General features: G+C 45.0%; 1 protein-coding gene across 1 annotated transcript in view; it reads left to right on the forward strand.

The window, feature by feature from the left end:
- Positions 1 to 18,719, forward strand: part of UPF1 (UPF1 RNA helicase and ATPase) — a 3,097,516-nt gene that overhangs the window by 1,013,117 nt on the left and 2,065,680 nt on the right. Inside the window, exon 7 of the mRNA XM_044054826.1 lies at positions 206 to 290. Coding sequence (XP_043910761.1) covers positions 206 to 290 — 85 coding nt within the window. The remainder of the gene's footprint in view (positions 1 to 205; positions 291 to 18,719) is intronic.

Consider the following 18,719-nt stretch of genomic DNA (forward strand, 5'->3'; position numbering starts at 1 on the left):
AGAGTTAAGGCACTGTATAACACAGGTCTCCTGGATGCATTGATAAATGTTTCACTAGTGTAGTTGTAACTTGCATGACTACTGTGATTTTTTTTTTCTAGTTTATCTGTTTTCATGTTGTGTTTTATAACTGTAATTAAGTTTTTAAATTAAATTGCCTTGTAACTGTTGAACTTGATAGCATTCTATATTTTTTTTGGACTAGACTCAAGATAACATCACTGTAAGATGGGATTTGGGCCTGAACAAAAAGAGAATTGCCTTTTTTACGCTGCCCAAGACAGATTCTGGTAAGTGCAGTGATTAAAGAAAGAATGAACTTTGGCTTCCATTCAACTTCCTTAGTAAAGGCCATACATTTGTGAATGAAAAACTGATTATCCAGAATGGGCCTGCTACCTCTCTAAGCATAACTGGTTTAGGCTTTATCAGCATAGCTTAACCTGTTGGCCAGTGTTAGCATATCGAGAGTATAGCCAGATAAATTCATGCTTGACTGTAGAAAATTGCATACAGTTTGGCTAAGTCCTCTAGTCTGTATAACATGAAGCAGTATGACAAACTTGTATGGTGTTGGAAGTTGAGAAAGATGGGTATGTAGAGGGTTGTGTAGTGTCTAAAAGGGCAGTAGTATATTTAGTAGTTCAAATAATCAATTTCAGCCAGCATTCTTTTATTACTATGCAGTGTAGCATAAAACTGCTAACTGCATCTAGAAATTTGTAATAATCATAGTGTAGATTACTGTTGCTGTAGTCCTTACTGCTGAGACTTTGTTAGTAGATGTCTTAACACTTCAGACATAACTATTAGAATACATTATCCTTCCATTTGGTGGCTTTCCCCTCTCTCTGGTGCATGTCTGTATGGTAAAGTAGAAAGTGGTTATCCACCTACACCATTTCAGAAAGTTCTTGCTGCAGTTCATTGTGGATGCATCTTGTCCTGAATTGGGAGTAGATGTTTGTGTTTCACTGTTGCAGTCATTACTCTTGGATAATCATGCTGGCAGGCTACCCTCAGTCGGCCAGATTTCCAAAGTCTAGGTCCGGCGTCGGTTGCTGTCGCCTCTTCCCTGACGTTAGTGCGCCAGGGGTATAAAAGATGCAGCCGACACCATTTTCTTAAGTCTTTCTTGCCGTGTGGTGCCCGAAGCAAAGGCAGTTCGCAAGTGCCGTTCGGCTGACTCCTGAGATTTTCAAATCCGAATTTCAGAACCGAAGTCTTCATTAAAGCTAAGTACCCCATTGGGGAAACTTTTTTTCTTGCTCCAGACCGATGTCAGAAAAAGTTAACAATTGTATTTCTTGTGGGAAGCAAATACCTCATAAGGATTTTCACTCTAACTGTATTCCTTGCCTAGGTCCTGATCACAACATTGCTAGCTGTCTGTTTTGTGCTAGATTTAACCAACGCATCTGTTTGATTTTGCATTTCATTACTTTGTCCGAAGATTTAATTATATAATGCCGTTAGACCAGCTGACAATCGGAGTATACAAAAAATGCAAGGACAAGGAAAAGGATAGGCATCCGAGATCCAAAACCGATGAAGCCTCTGCTAGGCCAGTCGCTTGTATGCCGGGTCTCAGTGAGGCACTTTCGCAGCCCCTGGTGCCCGCTACCTCCGAGCCACAGACCGCTTCAGACTCCCACGTGGAGCAGACTGGGCCTCTGGAAACTCAAGGTATTGGACACTGGGACATCATTCCCTCAGATGGGTCCGGAGCCGCTGAGCAGGCATCGGCTTCTGAGGGTGTCTTCAGAGTGCAATTTAGCTTTCTAGTTCTTTATTGGTATCCTATGTGCCAGTTAGTTTTAGGCACTGTTGCGCATTATTTGGTTTAGGTAGAGTTTTTGGCGGTTTTCCGCTCTTAGTCAACAGGGGCTCCTGTTGTCTTGTCTGTTTTTATTCTGACCTTTTTTGGTCACCGTTAGCAGTTAGTTTTCTGCTATTTGGATATTGTTTTTGGCGGGGATCCACGTGTGAAGTTACTAGGATTGCAAGTTTATTATCTGTTTTTCTTAAAAATAGAAAGTTATTGTGTCATTTACATTTTCTCTTGTGTGCTTGAGCTTTCCTTTCGGGTCTGTTTAAGTTAGAAGACCCAGTTTCACTACACTGGGCTAGGCCTGTTTAAGTTAGAGGACCTAGTCCTCTTGTAATCCCTTCTTAGGGCTATGCCGGTTTTAGTTAGAGGACCTAGTCCTCCTTTCCTTTCTCTCTCTCTCCTTTCAATCTCACTGGACTGTCGGTGTGTGTGTAATATGTCTAAGGAAAGTAAGGAACATAAACCCTCGGGGTTCAAAAAGTGTATGAAATGCTCCCAAAACATGTCCTTAACGGATGGCCACAGTAGCTCTGTCTACTGCCTAGGGGCCATCCACTTACAGGAGTCATGTTTGTTCTGCCATGCTCTCTTTCCTAGAGTGTTACAGGAGAGGAAGAACAAACTCATACTCAAGGGTCTATTGAAACCATGCTTTTGAGGAAGCACTATCCAGCTCTTCAGCTTCCTCTAAGTCTGGGAAACCGAAATCCTCAAAAAGGCCTTCTTCGGCTGGTGTCTTGGAGCCACCTCCTAAACAATTGAGACAATCAAAATCTGCCTCCTCGACTCCTCAGCCTTCGGAGCTGAAGGAGAGCATCATGGTGGTGTCAGTCTGTTACAGGGGTTTCGGATCCGATCCCTGAAACAGTTGATGCAACAGTTGACTCTGCTACTCGGAGGTGGTCTGTAAGCTCCCTACCGGTGTCCGTAACAATTAGGTCTCCAGTCCCCCCCAGGTCAACATCCCCAGCTATGTCTTCCAGGTCTTCCAGGACCCTTTCAGAAGATGTGGAGAGGGTAGTGCTGAGACTCCTGAAGTCGTCTGCCTTGCCAAAATTAGTGTTTGCTCTGACCCAGTCTGCTCAGGAGCCACTTGACCCAGCTTTGCCCTTGTCTGCTATTCCTCCTCCGGGCCATACTGGACTTTTGGAGCTGGAGTGCTTGGTGCCAATGGAGGAAATGCCGGCTCCAACTCACCTTGTTGCTGCCTTGGAGCCGGGTTCGGTTCCAACATGCTCTGTGCTGTCCGTCATGTCAAGGGGCCGAAGCTCTCGTGTCTGCACCAACATGGGGGGTTGGAATCTATCTTCGGTTCCGAGCCTTCCTCTCGGTGCTTCGGCCAGGTTGAGCTCAGAACCTGCATCTCTCTCGGAGCCGACAGCTCTGGCTCCGGCGCCAACCAGTGTCTCTTCGGAGCAGGGGAAGTCTTCGGAGCCGGAGAGGTTGGCATTTGAGATGATGAGCAGCGTGCTGTCATTCTCCAGCACCTACCACTGGCACCAGCACTCTTCCCCCAAGAGCACCCACTTCAGTCACAGCCCCTACTCTTTCTGGAGACAGCAGAGACCCGCAGCCTTAGGAGTCATCAGCTGGTGGCCTCCACTCTTCTGAGGCTTCCCCGGAATATCCTTCCAAGGAGCCTCCCCGGAAGAGGTTATGTAGGAGGAAACATATCGACTCCCAGGATGTCTTTGACATCGTACACTGACATCGAGGAGTTGGAAGGGTCCCCCAAGTCGTCCTCTGATGTCTCCTTTGTGGAAATTTTAGAGATCCTTAGGCAGAGGTGCGACTGGCCCACTATTAACACTTCTGATGAGGAGTCTCTGTACCTGAAGGCTTTCGGTTCTCAACCTTCTCCCTCTTGAGTGTCTCTACTGTTTCACGAACTACTGGATCTAGTCAGTCGAAAGGTGTGGGATACTCCTGACAATGTGGAGCCAGTCCCCAGGAGACCAAATAAGCTCTTGTCTGCCCCTCCTGGTGGAGAGTTCTTGTCCAAGGGTGTTCCCGTAGATGCCATGGTGGTGATGGCGACCACGAAGGAGTTAGCGGAGACCTCTTCATCTGTTCATCCACCAAACATGGAGTCTCGGCAGATGGACAGATTTGAGAAGCCTTTTTAGTTCAGTCGTCTTTACCCTTTGATCTCATGCACATCATGAGGTTGCAGAGGGATCTTCTCAAGAGTTAGGAGATTCTGTACAAGGTGCGTGTACTGAGGGAGTTCCTGACAAAATTTCTACTCAGTTGTCCACCTTAAATTCTGTGGTTAACTCCTCCATGCGGCTTGCATCTTATGCTACGGATGGAGCGAGTAGAGCAGCGGGTTCCGGAGTTGCCTTGAGACGACACTCTGGATGTGTTTATGTAATTTTGTGGAACCGTTCAAGTCTACTTTCACCAGTGCCCCGTTTGATGGTTCCTCATTGTTTGGTTTCAAGGTGAAGGATACTCTGACTTGGTGTGAGCAAGAAGGAAAGACACTCTCTGCTGTGAGAGTGCGTTTTACTGTCCCTTCCAGACCATACCCCAAGGGTCAAATGGGCGGTAAAATGTGGTTCAAGGAGTCCCAGAGGGTCTTTACTGACACACAGGTTGAATCCTCCTCCAGAGGCAGAGGTGGGGGAAACGGCAGACGCCACCCTAGAGGCAGGGGGCGGTCCACAGTATCAACAAGGTCGCGATTCCTTTCGAGGATGGCCTCATCAGCGCTCCTGATGTGGAGCCCGACTGTGCTTTTCTGGGGCCGGTCGGGGGTCACATTTCTTTGTACCAAGAAGCCTGGCTAAGTATCACCCTAGACAAGTGGGTACAAAGAGTTGTTACCAGAGGCTATATCATACCCTTTTCCCTCACACCATTTGTTCCCAAAAGGATCCCAGATGTCCCACCCAATCTCAGGGATCTGGCAACCGTGGAGATCAACAAGATGTTCGTGTTTCACTGTTGCAGTCATTACAATTGAGTTATCCTGCTGGCCGGCTACCCGCAGTCGGCCTGAGTTCCGAAGTCTAGGTCCGGCTGTTGCTGTCTCCTCCTCTCTGACGTCAGTGCGCCAGGGGTATAAAAGATGCAGCAGACGCCATTTTCTTCACTCTTTTTTGCCGCACGGTGCCCGAAGCAAAAGCAGTTCGCAAGTGCCGGTCGGCTGACTCCCGAGATTTTCAAATTTGAATTTCAGATCCGAAGTCTTCATTAAAGCTAAGTACCCCGTTGGGGAAACTTTTTTTCTTGCTCCAGACCGATGTCAGAAAAAGTTAATTGTATTTCTTGTGGGAAGCAAATACCTCATAAGGATTTTCATTCTTACTGTATTCCTTGCCTAGGCCCCTGACCATGACGTTGCTAGTTGTCTGTTTTGTGCTAGATTTAACCAACGCACTATTAAGCATCAGTACGATTTTGCATTTCATTACTTTGGCAGAAGATTCAATTATATAATGCCGTCGGAACAGCCGACTACCGGAGTTTATGAAAAACGCAAAGAAAAAGACAGGCAACCGAGGTCCAAAACCGACGACGAGGCTTCCGCTAGGCCTATCACCGTTTCTCAGGCGCTTTCGTAGCCCCTGATGCCCGCTACCTCAGAGCCACAGGCCACTTCCGACTCCCATGTGGAGTTGACTAGGCCGCTGGAAACTCAAGGTATTGGGCACTCGGAAACTATTCCCTCAGATGGGTCCGGAGCCGCTGAGCAGGCATCTGCTTCTGTGGGTGTTTTCAGGCCTACACAGTTGCATGTGAAACCAACTTCAAAGGCTAAGATTAAAGCAGCTCTAAAGACACACAATTACAGAATTCTCCTGGACAGGCCTCCATGCCTAAAAAACAGATGCTTAAAATGGCTGAAGACCTAATTACTTTGATCAGGAGTTCCCATCCCCCTCCTGATAAGAGGCCTAGGCAAGAGAAAGAGTATGAATCTTCAGATCAGGTTTCCATTTCCTCTTCCTCTACTGAACAGGAATATTCTCTTCCTCCCTATGAGAATTCTGATGCTGAAGAATCTATTCCTTCAGCCTCTCCTCCTGAGGATTATTATTTTGGGGAGACCCTGCATACTATGAGGGAGGATTTCCACTGGGAGAGACAAGATTACTCAGAATCCAAGAAAAAGCTTAGAGACTTCCTTTTATTACCTCAGCATAGGCCCCTTGCTATCCCTCCTTTTTTAGACATTGTAGATGTATTTTCAGAGTCCGGCCTGTCTCCTGACTCTTTACCACCAGCTCCTGTTAAGCCAGACAGATACTACAGGATTCCCGATTCACATACATTTCTTTAAAAACCCTGCTGCTGACCCAGAAACAATCTCTCAGGGTCCCAAAGGGGTCAAGGCTTCCACTGCAAAAAACCCTATCTCCTCTGATAGGGATTCAAGGGCTCTGGACAGATGGGGAAAAAAGATTTATATTTCTGCTGCCTTGGCTGTAAGAGCTTTAAATTGCCAGTTTCATATGCTTAAATATCAGCAATATCTTATGTCACTGCTTAAACAGAAAAAGTTGACAAATTCAGAATGTGCAGAAAAAGAAATGCAGGATATATTGCATGCAGCTGAACAAGTAGGAAAGCATACTTTGCAATGTGGGCTTGATTCGCTAGAGGCCTCATGCAGGGCAACTGTTACAGGTTCTGTCATTAGAAGGCATGCTTGGTTAAAAGAACAGAATCTGCCTGATCATGTTAAAGCAAAACTATTAGATTCTCCATTACAGCATATGATACCTTGTTTGGTGTTAAAGCAGAAGTAGTGTTGAAGAAAATGGAGGACAAAGCCAAGTCTATGCAAACAGTCAAGGATTTCTTGCAGGTACAGCCTCCCAGATTTAGCAGGAACTGACCTACAAAGAATTGGTCCTTTCCAGTGTCAGACAGGCCACAAAGAGACAGATACAGACACCCCAGAGGCACATCACAACCCCAAGGCTCATACAGGCCTAAGCAATGGGGTGCTTCTACCTTCAAAAGCGGAGAGGAAAAATCACAGCCATACAGGAAACAGTCTCAATGACTTTCTCCTGCCAGCACCAAACACTTAACTTCTGGCAGCCCCTTTGGGGGAAAACTAGCACTTTTTTCACAAAATTGGCACATGATCACCCAGGACAAATGGGTCTTAAATATCGTATCACAAGGCTACAGGTTCCACTTTCACACCCTGCCAAGGCCAAAACGGTATGCCAGACTTGCCATGCAATTAATGGGCAGAGGCACAAAAATAAGTTTCCCTCATGGACATCAGTCATTCAGCTAGTACCACAGCAATAGCAGGGACTAGGATTCTTCTCAAGGCTATTTGTGGTGCCCATAAAGGACAAAGCCTGGAGACCAATACTGGACCTGTCTATCCTAAACACATTCCTGGATATTCCAAAATTCAAAATGTTAACTCTGCAGCAGCTTTTGCCCATGCTGGGCAAGAAGGCTTGGCTTGTGACTTTAGACCTAAAAGAGGCATACCTGCATGTCCCAATCAGACAATCATGCAGAAGATGCCTCAGATTTATAGCTGGCTCAATGCACTACCAGTTCTCTGCATGGTCCTTTGGCTTATCTACTATGCCCAGGGTCTTCACAAAATGCCTTGCACCAGTAATTGCATTTTGCAGACAGAGGAATACAAATATATCCTTACTTGGACGACTGCCTTATTCAAGCAGAGAACCAAGGGCATTCTACGACAGCATCTGGCGTTTGTAAGAAGATTACTAACAGGTATAGGGTGCACAGTAAACAAAAAGAAATCGAAACTCATACCCTCTCAAGAGAATAATATTCCTGGGTGCAAGCTTAAATACAACTGCCCAGATGGCTTATCTCACGCTAGACAAACACAAACAATTGACTACTTATTTCAAAATGTTGGCAACAAAGACCTAGTTATCTGCAAGAAAAATTCTGCAGACCTTGGGTTTCATGACATCTTGCATTTTGCTAATTCCATATGCAAGACTGCATATGAGGAAACTTCAATGGTATATAAAAAGTGTTTGGACTCAACATTGCCACAGCCTGGAAACAATTACCCTCACTCCCTGCCTGCAACAGGAGCTTCGATGGTGGGCAAAAGCCTGTCACCACACCACTGGACAGCCATTCACCTTAGCCATGGCCAGGCAGACATTGACAACAGATGCATCAGATTATGCCTGGGGGACCCATATGACAGGAAGATGTATTCAGGGTACATGGTCCGCAAGTCAAATGCATCTACATCTCAATCAAAAAGAGATGCTAGCTGTTCAGAATGCCCCGACAGCCTTCAAGGATCTACTTCTTCTAGGACAACTACTGATAAAGACAGACAATACTACAGTCATGTGGTACATAAACAAGCAGGGAGGCACACATTCCTAACCCTTCTGCAGGCTAGCCATGAACTTGTTGGACACAGCATTGACTTACCAAGTACATCTGCAAGCACAGTTCCTGCCAGGAAGGACAAATACTCTGGCAGATGAACTAAGCAAAAACCTAATGGATCCCCACGAGTGGAAATTGGATCCACAAGTCTTCAGCATGATAACTAGGACCTGGGGATGCCCGGGCATAGACCTATTTGCCTCCCCTCACAACTACCAACTACAGAGATTTTGCACAAGGACTTATCACAAGCAAGCATGGAAAGTAGATGCTCTGTCTTTCAGCTGGAAAAATCTAACAGTATATGCCTTTCTTCCTCTGCCTCTCCTCCCCAAGATGCTCCTCAAGGTCAGACAAGAGAAACCAAAAATGATACTAATTGCCCCAGACTGGCCCCGCCAGCACTAGTACCCAATCCTAAAAAGCTTGTCTCAATGCCCAGCTTGCACATTACCTCAAATTCCTCATTTATTGACCCAACTGGACAGTCAGATACTGCACAGCCAACTCGGGACCTTAAACCTGACAGCATGTTGGATAATGTAGCCATTCAAGACACACCTCTCTCTAAAGCAGTGATGGATGTTATTTTGGAGGCCAGGAGGCCTAGCACCCGAAAATCTTATGCAGACAAATGGAAGAGATTCTGTGCTTGGAACCAGGCGCAAGGTATTGACGCGATTGTTTCTAATATTCCTCAGATTTTGCAATACTTAACTGAGATGCTTGATAAAGGCCTTTCCTTTTCATCAATTAAAATTCATGCCTCTGCTATTTCAGCTCATTACAATACAGAACCACCTATTTTTTCTCATCCATTACTAAGGCAGTACCTCAGAGGGACCAAAAACATAAGACCTCTAAGGAGAGCACCAATACCTGCATAGGGCCTCAACTATGTCTTGGAAAAACTCACACTGCCTCCATTTGAGCCAGCCTCTGCAGCTGGTATAAATTTTTTATCCTGGAAAACAGCTCTGCTCCTAGCAATAACCTCCGCTAGATGAGTCTCAGAGTTACAGGCACTCATGGCTGTGGAGCCTTTTAGGAATTTCCATCCTGACAGGGTTTCTCTGAGGACAAACCCTACATTTATGCCTAAGGTAGTGTCCAGTGTGGCCCTTAACCAAACAATTCATTTACTACCTTTTATCCAAACCCACAGAATATAAGGGTGAGAGAATTCTGCATTCTTTGGACATTTGCAGGCAGATACACTTCTACTTGGACAGAACCAAAGCTTTCAGAAAGACTGAACAACTACTAGTGGCATATGCTGCAGGATCACAAGGAAAGCCGATCTCAAAGCAGACTATTTCAAAGTGAATAGGCCACTGCATTCTTTTCTGCTGTTCACAGCATGGCAAATCAGTGCCTAAAGGCATTAGGCCACATTCAACCAGAGCAGCAGCCACTTCAGCAGCCTTCCTCAGAGGAGTACCAACCAAAGACATCTTAGAGGCTGCAACTTGGAGTTCAGTGCATACTTTTACAAAGCACCATCACTTACCTCTCTACTCCAAATCCAGGGCAGGCTTTGCCACTGCAGTTCTGCAGGGCCTGATAGCCTCTCCTAATCCTGTTTAGCACCAGCCTCCCAACCGTAGCTTTGGGATTCAACCCAATTGTAATGACTCCAACAGTGAAACACGATAAACATAGTACAGTTGTGTACCTACCGTAAATGTAGATGGTGTATTCACTGTTGCAGTCCAGGTTACTCTCCCACCATCCCCCTTTTACTTTGCTGGGACTTATCTGTACTTCTCTTTTCTATACAACCTATGTGGTGTATTTGCTTGTAGATGAAGGAAAAGTTGTTTTTTGTGCATACATGCTTATTGGCATAATTTAGCCTACCATTTTAGGGGCACCTGACATCTGGGGCAAAAAAAACTGAAGAAAATGACGTCTGCTGCATCTTTTATACCCCTGGCGCACTGACGTCAGGGAGGAGGCGACAGCAACCGACGCCGGACCCAGACTTTGGAACTCAGGCCGACTGCGGGTAGCCTGTCAGCAAGATAACCCAATTGTAATGACTGCAACAGTGAATACAGTCAAGCATCTACATTTATGGTAGGCACACAACTGTACTTCGCTCACAAAAAGTCATCCAGCCTGTCCCAGCAGACCAGATATGATCCGGAACTTACTCCAGGTTCTTTAGTTCCAAAACGAACTGGAGATTGAAGGCCAATATTGGACCTCAGCAGATTGAACAAAGCAGTGAAGGAGGACAAGTTTTGGATGGTAACACTGCAGTCTATACTCCCATTGTTAGGGAAAGACTTTTGGATGTGCTCTCTGGATCTTCAGGACGCCTATTACCACATAAAAACGGACAAGGCGTCCAGAAGCCATCTACTGTTCTGGTTGGTTGCCAGTCACTATCAGTTTAGTGCGCTGCCCTTTGGTCTCACCACAGCCCCCAAGGTGTTCACCAAATGCATGGCAGTAGTGACAGCTCACCTGAGACTTCAGGGATTCCAGGTGTTTCCATATTTAGACGACTGGCTCCTGACTGCCCCCACCAGGCATCTACTCATTCAAAACAGGGACGCCACAGTTCAGCTTTGCTCAGTTAGGGATCTCTATAAATTGGAAAAAAAACTCTGCATTATTGCCCTCTCAATCTGATTTTTATAGGCGCAGAGGTCGACACATTGAACATGACAGCTAGTCTCCCCTCCGAAAGGGAATAGAACTTAAATCTTCCAAGTTAAACGCTTTCTCCTGTTGCAAAAAGTCAAAGCGAAGTGGGTCTTTAGCTCCTCGGGATTATGGCTACCACAATTCTATTGGTACCATTAGCCAGGTTACACATGAGAATTCTCCAGTGGCTTCTGTTTTCCCAGTGTTCCTTTCAATTTCTCCCACTGAGTCATCCTATCCTGCTGACGGAGTCATGCAAGAAGGACCTTCGTTGCTGGATAGATCCCAATCATCTGATCACGGGTGCCCTTTTTGTTCTGGCCCAACCTGTTGCCACTGTGACCACGGATGCCTCCCAGATCAGGTGGGGGAACATTATCTCTGCAGGACTGTCCAAGGCACATGGCAAGAACACGAGGCTCATCTGCATATCAATGTTCTGAAAGTGAGGGCGGTGCTTCTGGCATTGCAAGCACTTCAAGACCACCTCCCTCTAGGGACAATTGCGATACAATCAGACAACACGTCGGTGGTTTGGTATATCAACAAACCGGACGGTACCAGATCTTACCCACTCTGTTGAGAGGCCATGCGAGTTTGGGAATAGGTGAATTCTTCCCAGCGCTTTCTGGTTGCAATGTACATCCAGGGACGTTTAACGTGATAGCCGACAAGCTCAGCCAGGCAATCCTAATGCCTCACAAGTGAACTCTTAAACTGGGAAAAGTGGATCAGATTTTCCGGAAATGGGGACAGCCTTGCTGCAACCTTTTTGCCAGCCCTGTCAATACCAAATGCATCAGATATTTTTCCCTCATTCCCCCTCCGGGGGAGTCTCCCAGAGACACTCTGGCTCACGATTGGCCCATGGGACTTCTGTATGCTTTTCCTCCAATCCCTCTCATTTCCAAAGTGATTCAGAAAGCCAGTCGGCTGGGAAGCAAGTTGATCCTCATTGCTTTTTACTGGCCTCGTCTGGTCTGGTTCCCCTTCCTCGATCCTTTCCTCCTGGACGATCCTTGGATTCTGGACCCAGCTCCAGATCTATTGACTCGCATGTCTGGTTCGCTACACCCCTCAATCCACACCCTCAAATTGACAGTGTAACTGCTCCAGTTCCATTCATAGGCTTCATGATGTATCATCAGTGATACATATTATGTCATCCATAAATCTTCAGCTAGGAGGCTGTAAGGCAGTAAATGGAAAAGATTTTCTATTTGGGCACAGAGAATGAATGTAGAGCCATACACTGCTTCTATCCCTGTTATTCTGGATTTTCTGTCTGAACTTTTTCAACAAGGAACGGCCGCTGCCACTATTGGAGTCCAATTGGCAATTTCTCATTTTTATTTAGGTTTTCCAGGTACCAGTTTAATGTCTCATAAGCTATGCAAGACCTTTTTGAAAGGGGCCACTCTATTGAGACCACATCTGCAAGAACCAACGGCTTCTTGGGATTTAAATTGTGTTTTCCAAATTGACTTCTCCACACTTTGAACATTCCCACTCATCTTCTCTAAATTTTTTGTCATGGAAGACCTTGTTTTTGATAGCTATCACATCAGCTAGACTGGTATCTGAGCTTTCAGGCCTTGTCTATTAAGCCACCGTATTTGATTTTTCACAGACAGGGTGTCATTATGTACTAATCCCTCCTTTGTTCCCAAAGTTTGTTTTAATGCTACTTTAAACCAATCAGTAGAACTCCCGGTTTTCTTCCCTAACCACTGTAATGCAATTGAATACCATTTTATCAGCTAAGACGTTCATAGACAACTATGTTTTTATCTAAAGCGGACTAAGGCTTTCAGGAAATCAGATCAATTGTTCATTTCCTTTTCTGACTGTAGATTGGGCTTACCAGTTTCTAAAGTGACACTGTGTAATTGGATTTCCAGTTGTATAGCCTTTATCTGTAGCTCAAAGGGCAAACCCTTACCCTACAGGATCAATTCTTATTCTACCAGAACGCTGTCTTACCTCTGCAGCCTTTCAAGCCAGGGTACCACTTGATAATATTTGTGCAGCAGCCACTTGGGCTACCCCTCACACTTTTATTACACATTACCAATTGGATTTGACATCGAGGGATAGAGAATTTTTTGGCTCCACAGTGCTCAAGAGTATTTTCCAATGAGCCACCCAAGAATAAGGCGCTTGGGATGCTGCCCATATGTAAAAATGAAGGCGAGATCGGACTTGCATAAAGAAGTTAGGTACTCACCATAACGTTCCATGTTGGTAGTCCATCTCGCCCTTCATTTTTACCAACCCGACGACCTGCCCCCATTCTGGAAGTCATAATTTGGTTCCCCTTGGTTGGAGACCCTTTAGTATTGGTTGTTTTTATGGTTCTAGTGAGCAGCAAACAAGATCTGGGGATTGTACTGGTGCACCATGGGATACCTGCTTAGCCATGAGCTAACCAGAAGTCTTCCAGCTTGTAAATCGGCTGAGTCTGAGCAGAGGATAGTCTATGAACCTATATGTAAAAATGAAGGGTGAGATTGACTACCAGCATGGAACGTTATGCTGAGTACATAACTTCTTTTTTCCTGTTTTCTGAACTTGGGAGACAAATATGCATCCTGTTAGAGAACTTATTGATCTGATGTCAATCTTCTTATATTCCTGACTGTTGGGTTCAGTTCTGATCCCTTGGAACCAACTCTGCCATTGTACAAAGCTCGCGCCAGCCACAAACTCTTGAGCTAAAGCTCTACCCATACTGCCTCTCTTCCCATTACCTCCGATATCATTTTCTGCATAGAAAATTGGATGCATCAGCCATTGCTCTCAGCTAAGTGCTTAGAAAATTTTCTTTCTCCAAGTGCACCTTTCTAAATGCTTTTATACTTTTAATCTTACTGTCGTTTAAGTCCTTGTATGTGTGAGTGAATTCTCTGAAGCTTTCTACCCCGTTCTTTACCTCTGGGTATTTCTCCTTTACCATTGCTTGTATTGGGCATCTCCTTCCCTCTTACCATTGGTAACCTTTTCAATACCATTGCTCGTATTTTTTCTACAGTTTCTTCCTTTCCTTTACCTGTCTGGGTAGTGTGTATATATGTTTGTGTGTGTGTGTTTTATATATATATATATATATATCTGTGCCATTTTTGGTATGTAATAAAATAAAAAAAAGCTTTACTTTTCTAGATCTCATTCCCCTTTTCCATCTACAAGCATGTGTGCGAGACGTTGCTGTGTGCTTTAATAAGATGGCAGAGAAAATGGAACATCCGGGTTCAAGCAATGTAAGGACTGTGGCAGGAAAATGCCCAATTCCAGTGGGCATCTTTTCTGCGTTTGGGTGTCCCGCATCTAGAAATACAACCTCCTTGTGATGTGTAAGGGCTTTAGTGTCCAATCTCTTGCAGGGAGACGTAACAAATGAATCCTCAAAGGCATATTAAAATTTCCTTTTGGTGAAGCTCTTTCTGAGGTGGAGACTTGAAAATCTCCAAAGACTGAGACCAAAAAACTTTGCCATTCCGTATGGTCGTCTTCTAAGGTACATGACTTCAGATCTCAAAAATCCACTGTTTGACAGTTTTTGGAACAAAGGTGAAAGTTTCAAAATGTCATTGCCTTCTGCTCCAGGACTAAAACAAAATCAGTGTCAGTGCTGTCCACTATTGATCTTGAACCACTTGGGCACTTGACTGCCTCTTCAGCACCCACAATAGTTGAATTTACTTATTCCATTCCCTTTCTCCCTCCATTTAGCAGATCATGGTGCAGAAGGTCGATTAAAAGTACCCCTCTGACTAGATGTTCCCCTTCAGTAGACAATTTTTGAGTAGACAGCTGAGTCCTTTTGTGAAAAATTTGAATCTCCTTCAGGAATGACTACCTGTTCCTCCAGGAGCCTATCGGAATTGGCTGTAGTCAGATTAGTGGATCAGCTATTAGCCAGAAGTTTCACAGCACACTCTCGGACCTCCCTCCCTCCTGTAGCCAAGGCATACTCTCCCAGGGCTCCCACATGAATTCCTCCTTCAACCTTTCTCAGGTCTTGGAGCCCATTACTTCGCTCCTGGTGCCAACTGCTTCTGTGGCGATAGTGGATCTCACTTCAGCGACGGAATCTACGCTGTGGTCTTTGGCTTCTTCGGAGCCGTCACATCCATGGGATTGCAGTTTTGCTGCCGGTTCCGGGATCCTTGGATCGGTTCCGTTTTTTTCTCTCTCTCTCTTCTGGGCCATTTGTGGCTTTTGGGTTGTCTGCTTACAAAGTTTTGGGTCCTGCGTTGGTTGCTGTCTCATCTTCTCTGATGTCAGGTAGTCAGGGGTATAAAGCATGCAGCTGATGCCATTGCATCAATCTTTCTGCAATCTTTCTTGCCGTGCGGTGCCCGAAGCAAAAAGCAGTTTGCAAGTGCCGGTCGGCCGACTCCTGAAATTTTTGTTTTCGAGTTTCAGAACTGAAGTCTTAAACTAAAGCTAAGTACCCCATTGAGGAAACATTTTCTTGCTCTAAGCCGATGTTAGTAAAAGTCAATAATTGTATTTCTTGTGGAAAACAAACACTTAATAAAGATTTTCATTTGTACTGTATTCCTTGCCTAGGCCCTGACCACGATGTACTTCGCTGTTGGTTTTGTGCCTTATTTAAGCAACAAACTGTTCGTCTGTATATTTTTGCTTCTAAATATTTTGGTGCTCTGTTCAGTTATCCAGATATGTCTTCGGTTAAACATCCGACTACCGACATTCTTAAAAAACAGAAAAATAAAGACAGGCTGCCTAGGTCCAAAGCTGCCAATGACGCTTCTCCTAAGCCAGTTGCTAGTTCACTGGTACTCTGAGGTGCTTTCGCAGCTCCTGATACCCACTACTTCCAATTCGCAGGCCTCTACTGAGACCCATTCGGAGTACGGTATGCCGCGAGATGCTTCAATTGTGCAACCGGCTTCTGAGGGTGTATTCAGGCCTACTAACTTGCACATTAAACCAATGCTATCTTCTTCTTCAAGGCCTAAATCTCGAACCATGCCTAAATAATCGACGTCCAGACTGCATGGTCAGGCCTCTATGCCTAAAAAACAGATAAGAATGGCTGAAGACATTATTACTATAATCAGTGGAAGCCAACCTTCCCTCTTTGAGACCTAGGACTGAATTTGCTTATGATACTTCTGACCAGGATTCTGAAATTTGTTTCCTCTGATGACCAGGATTTACCCTTATCTACCTATAAGGATTCTGACGCAAAGGACTATTCCCTCTGCTTCTCCCCCAGAGGATTTCTCTTCTGGTGAAACCTTGCATACTCTTAGGGAGTATTTTTGTTGGGAAAGCCAGGATTACTCTGATTCTAAAAAGAGGCTTAGGGATTTCTTACTCATGCCCCAGCACAGGCCTTTAGCTATCCCTCCTGTACTATACATTGTTAATGATGCCTTTTCGGAATCTAGCTTGTCCCTTGACTTTTTACCTCCTGCTCCCAGAAAACCTGATAGATATTACAGGGTTCCTGACTCTCAAGTTCATTTTTAAAAATCCTACTGCGGATCCTGAGACTATTTCACAGGGACCCAAGGGCATTAAGACTACTACTTCCAAAAATCCTACCCCCTCTGATAGAGACTCCAGAGATTCTGCAACCTTGGCCATTATGGCCTTAAATTGACAGTTTAATATGTTAAAGTATCAGCAGCATATTATTGGATTGATTGAACAGAAAATTATGATTCCTGACTGTGCTGAAAATAAGGATTTTAATGCTTTCTGCTGAACAGGTTGGAAAGCATACTTTGCAATGTGGTTTTGATTCACTAGAGGCATCTTGCAGGGCTGCTGTCACTGGGTCTGTACTTGGAAGGCATGCTTGGCTTAAGGAGCAATCATTGCCAGATCATGTTGAAGCTAAATTGCTGGATGCTCCCTTAAATCAGGACCGCCTGTTTGGCAACAAAGCAGAAGTTCTTAAAAAGATGGAGGAAAAAGCTAAATCTATGCAAACTGTTAAATTTCCAACAAGTACAGCCGCCAAGATTTAGTAGGCATTGGCCCTCTAAGAATTGGTCCTTTCATGCCTCTTCCAGGCCTTCAGTCTAGCCACAGAACCAGTAGAACACCCAGGCTTCAGTCCCAGGTTACGCACATGACTAAGCAGTGGGGGGCTCCCACTTCCAAATCAGGCAGTAGTAAGACTCCCCCCTATGGTAAACTGTCTCAATGACTTAACTTTAAAACTTCCAAGCACTTCAGCTGACTGCTGCTTTAGGGGGAAAAATTGGTCTGCAGGCAAAAAACTGGGAACTCATTACCCAGGACAAATGGGTTTTAAATAGTTTCCCAAAGATACAGATTTCACTTCCACACATTACCAACCCAAAATGGTTGGCTAGATCTCCCACCAAATTAGTGGACAGAGGCTCAAAAGCAAGTACTCCCTCAAGCATAAAGGCTATTCATACTGTTCCAGAAGAGGAAAAGGGACAAGGTTTCTACTAAAGACATTTCCGGGTACCCAGAAAAGACAACTCATGGCATCCTGTCCTGGACCTTTCTATCTTAAACACCTTTTTAGTGATTCCAAAATTCAAGATGCTAACTCTTCACCAGTTGCTTCCTATGCTAGGCAAGGATGCCTGTTTGGCAACAGTGGATTTCAAGGAAGCCTACCTGCACATCCCAATCAGAGAATCTTGCAGAAGATACCTACGCTTCAAAGCAGGCTACATGCACTGTCAGTACTCTGCACTGCCCTTTGGCTTATCTACTGCGCTCAGGGTATTCACAAAGTGCCTAGCTCCAGTCATTGCATTTTGCAGGCAAAGAAATATTCAGATATGACCAAAGCTGGACGATTGTCTAATTCAGGCAGAAAGCCAGGACATACTTTTGAATCATCTGGCATTTGTACAGCAGGTGCTAACTTATCTGGGGTACACCATAAACAAAAATAAATTACATCTGGTACACTGTCAATTTATATTCCTGGGAGCACGCTTGAACACAACTTCCCAGATGGCTTTCCTCATGCCAGAGCAACATTCATTTGACAACTTACTTCAAACAAGTGGCCACAAAAACGCTACTGTCTGCAAGGCAAATACTGCAAGCCGTGGGGTTCATGACCTCGTGCATTCTATTAATTCCATATGCAAGACTGCATATGAGGAAACTAAAATGGTATCTAAAAAGCCTATGGTGTCAACTTCTCAGGATCTAGAAGCAATAATTCCCGTCATACCTTGCCTACAGTTTGAATTCCTTTGGTGGGCAGAGGCCTGCCACCAAAACAAGGGACTACCATTCACTCTACCCCCTGCTGCCCAAACCCTAACAATAGACTATGCATGGGCGGGGGGGCTCACCTGGCAGGGAAGTGCTTTCAGGGCAAATGGAACCCAAGTCAAATGCACCTGCATTTCAATCAAAAAGAAATGCTACCTGTACAAAATTCTCTGACAGCCTTCAAGGAACACATTCTTCCAGGACAATTAATGGTAAAAACAGACACCACTTTTATGTGGAACATAAGCAGGGGGTACCCATTCTTACCCCCTCTGCAGACTAGCCATGGCTCTGTAGAACACAGACTTCAGCAACCAAGTGCATCTACAGGCTAAATTCCTGGCCAGGAAAGCTAAATACCCTGGCAGACAGACTAAGCAGAAATCCCATAGACCCACATGAGTGGAAACTGGAACCAAAGACTTGCAACATGTAGATAAACAAATGGGGGAGCCCAGATATAGGCCTGTTTGCCTCCCCCCAGAACTACCATTTGGACAAACTCTGCACAAGGACTCCCCACAAACAAGCTTGGAAAGTGGATGCTTTGTCCTTCAACTGGAAAAATCGATCAGTTTATGCCTTTTCTCCTCTGCCTCTCATCTCCCAAGTA

Source organism: Protopterus annectens, chromosome 13.part0 (assembly GCF_019279795.1).
Source record: "Protopterus annectens isolate FY-2018-M chromosome 13.part0, PAN1.0, whole genome shotgun sequence".
Classification (NCBI taxonomy): Eukaryota; Metazoa; Chordata; order Ceratodontiformes; family Protopteridae; genus Protopterus; species Protopterus annectens.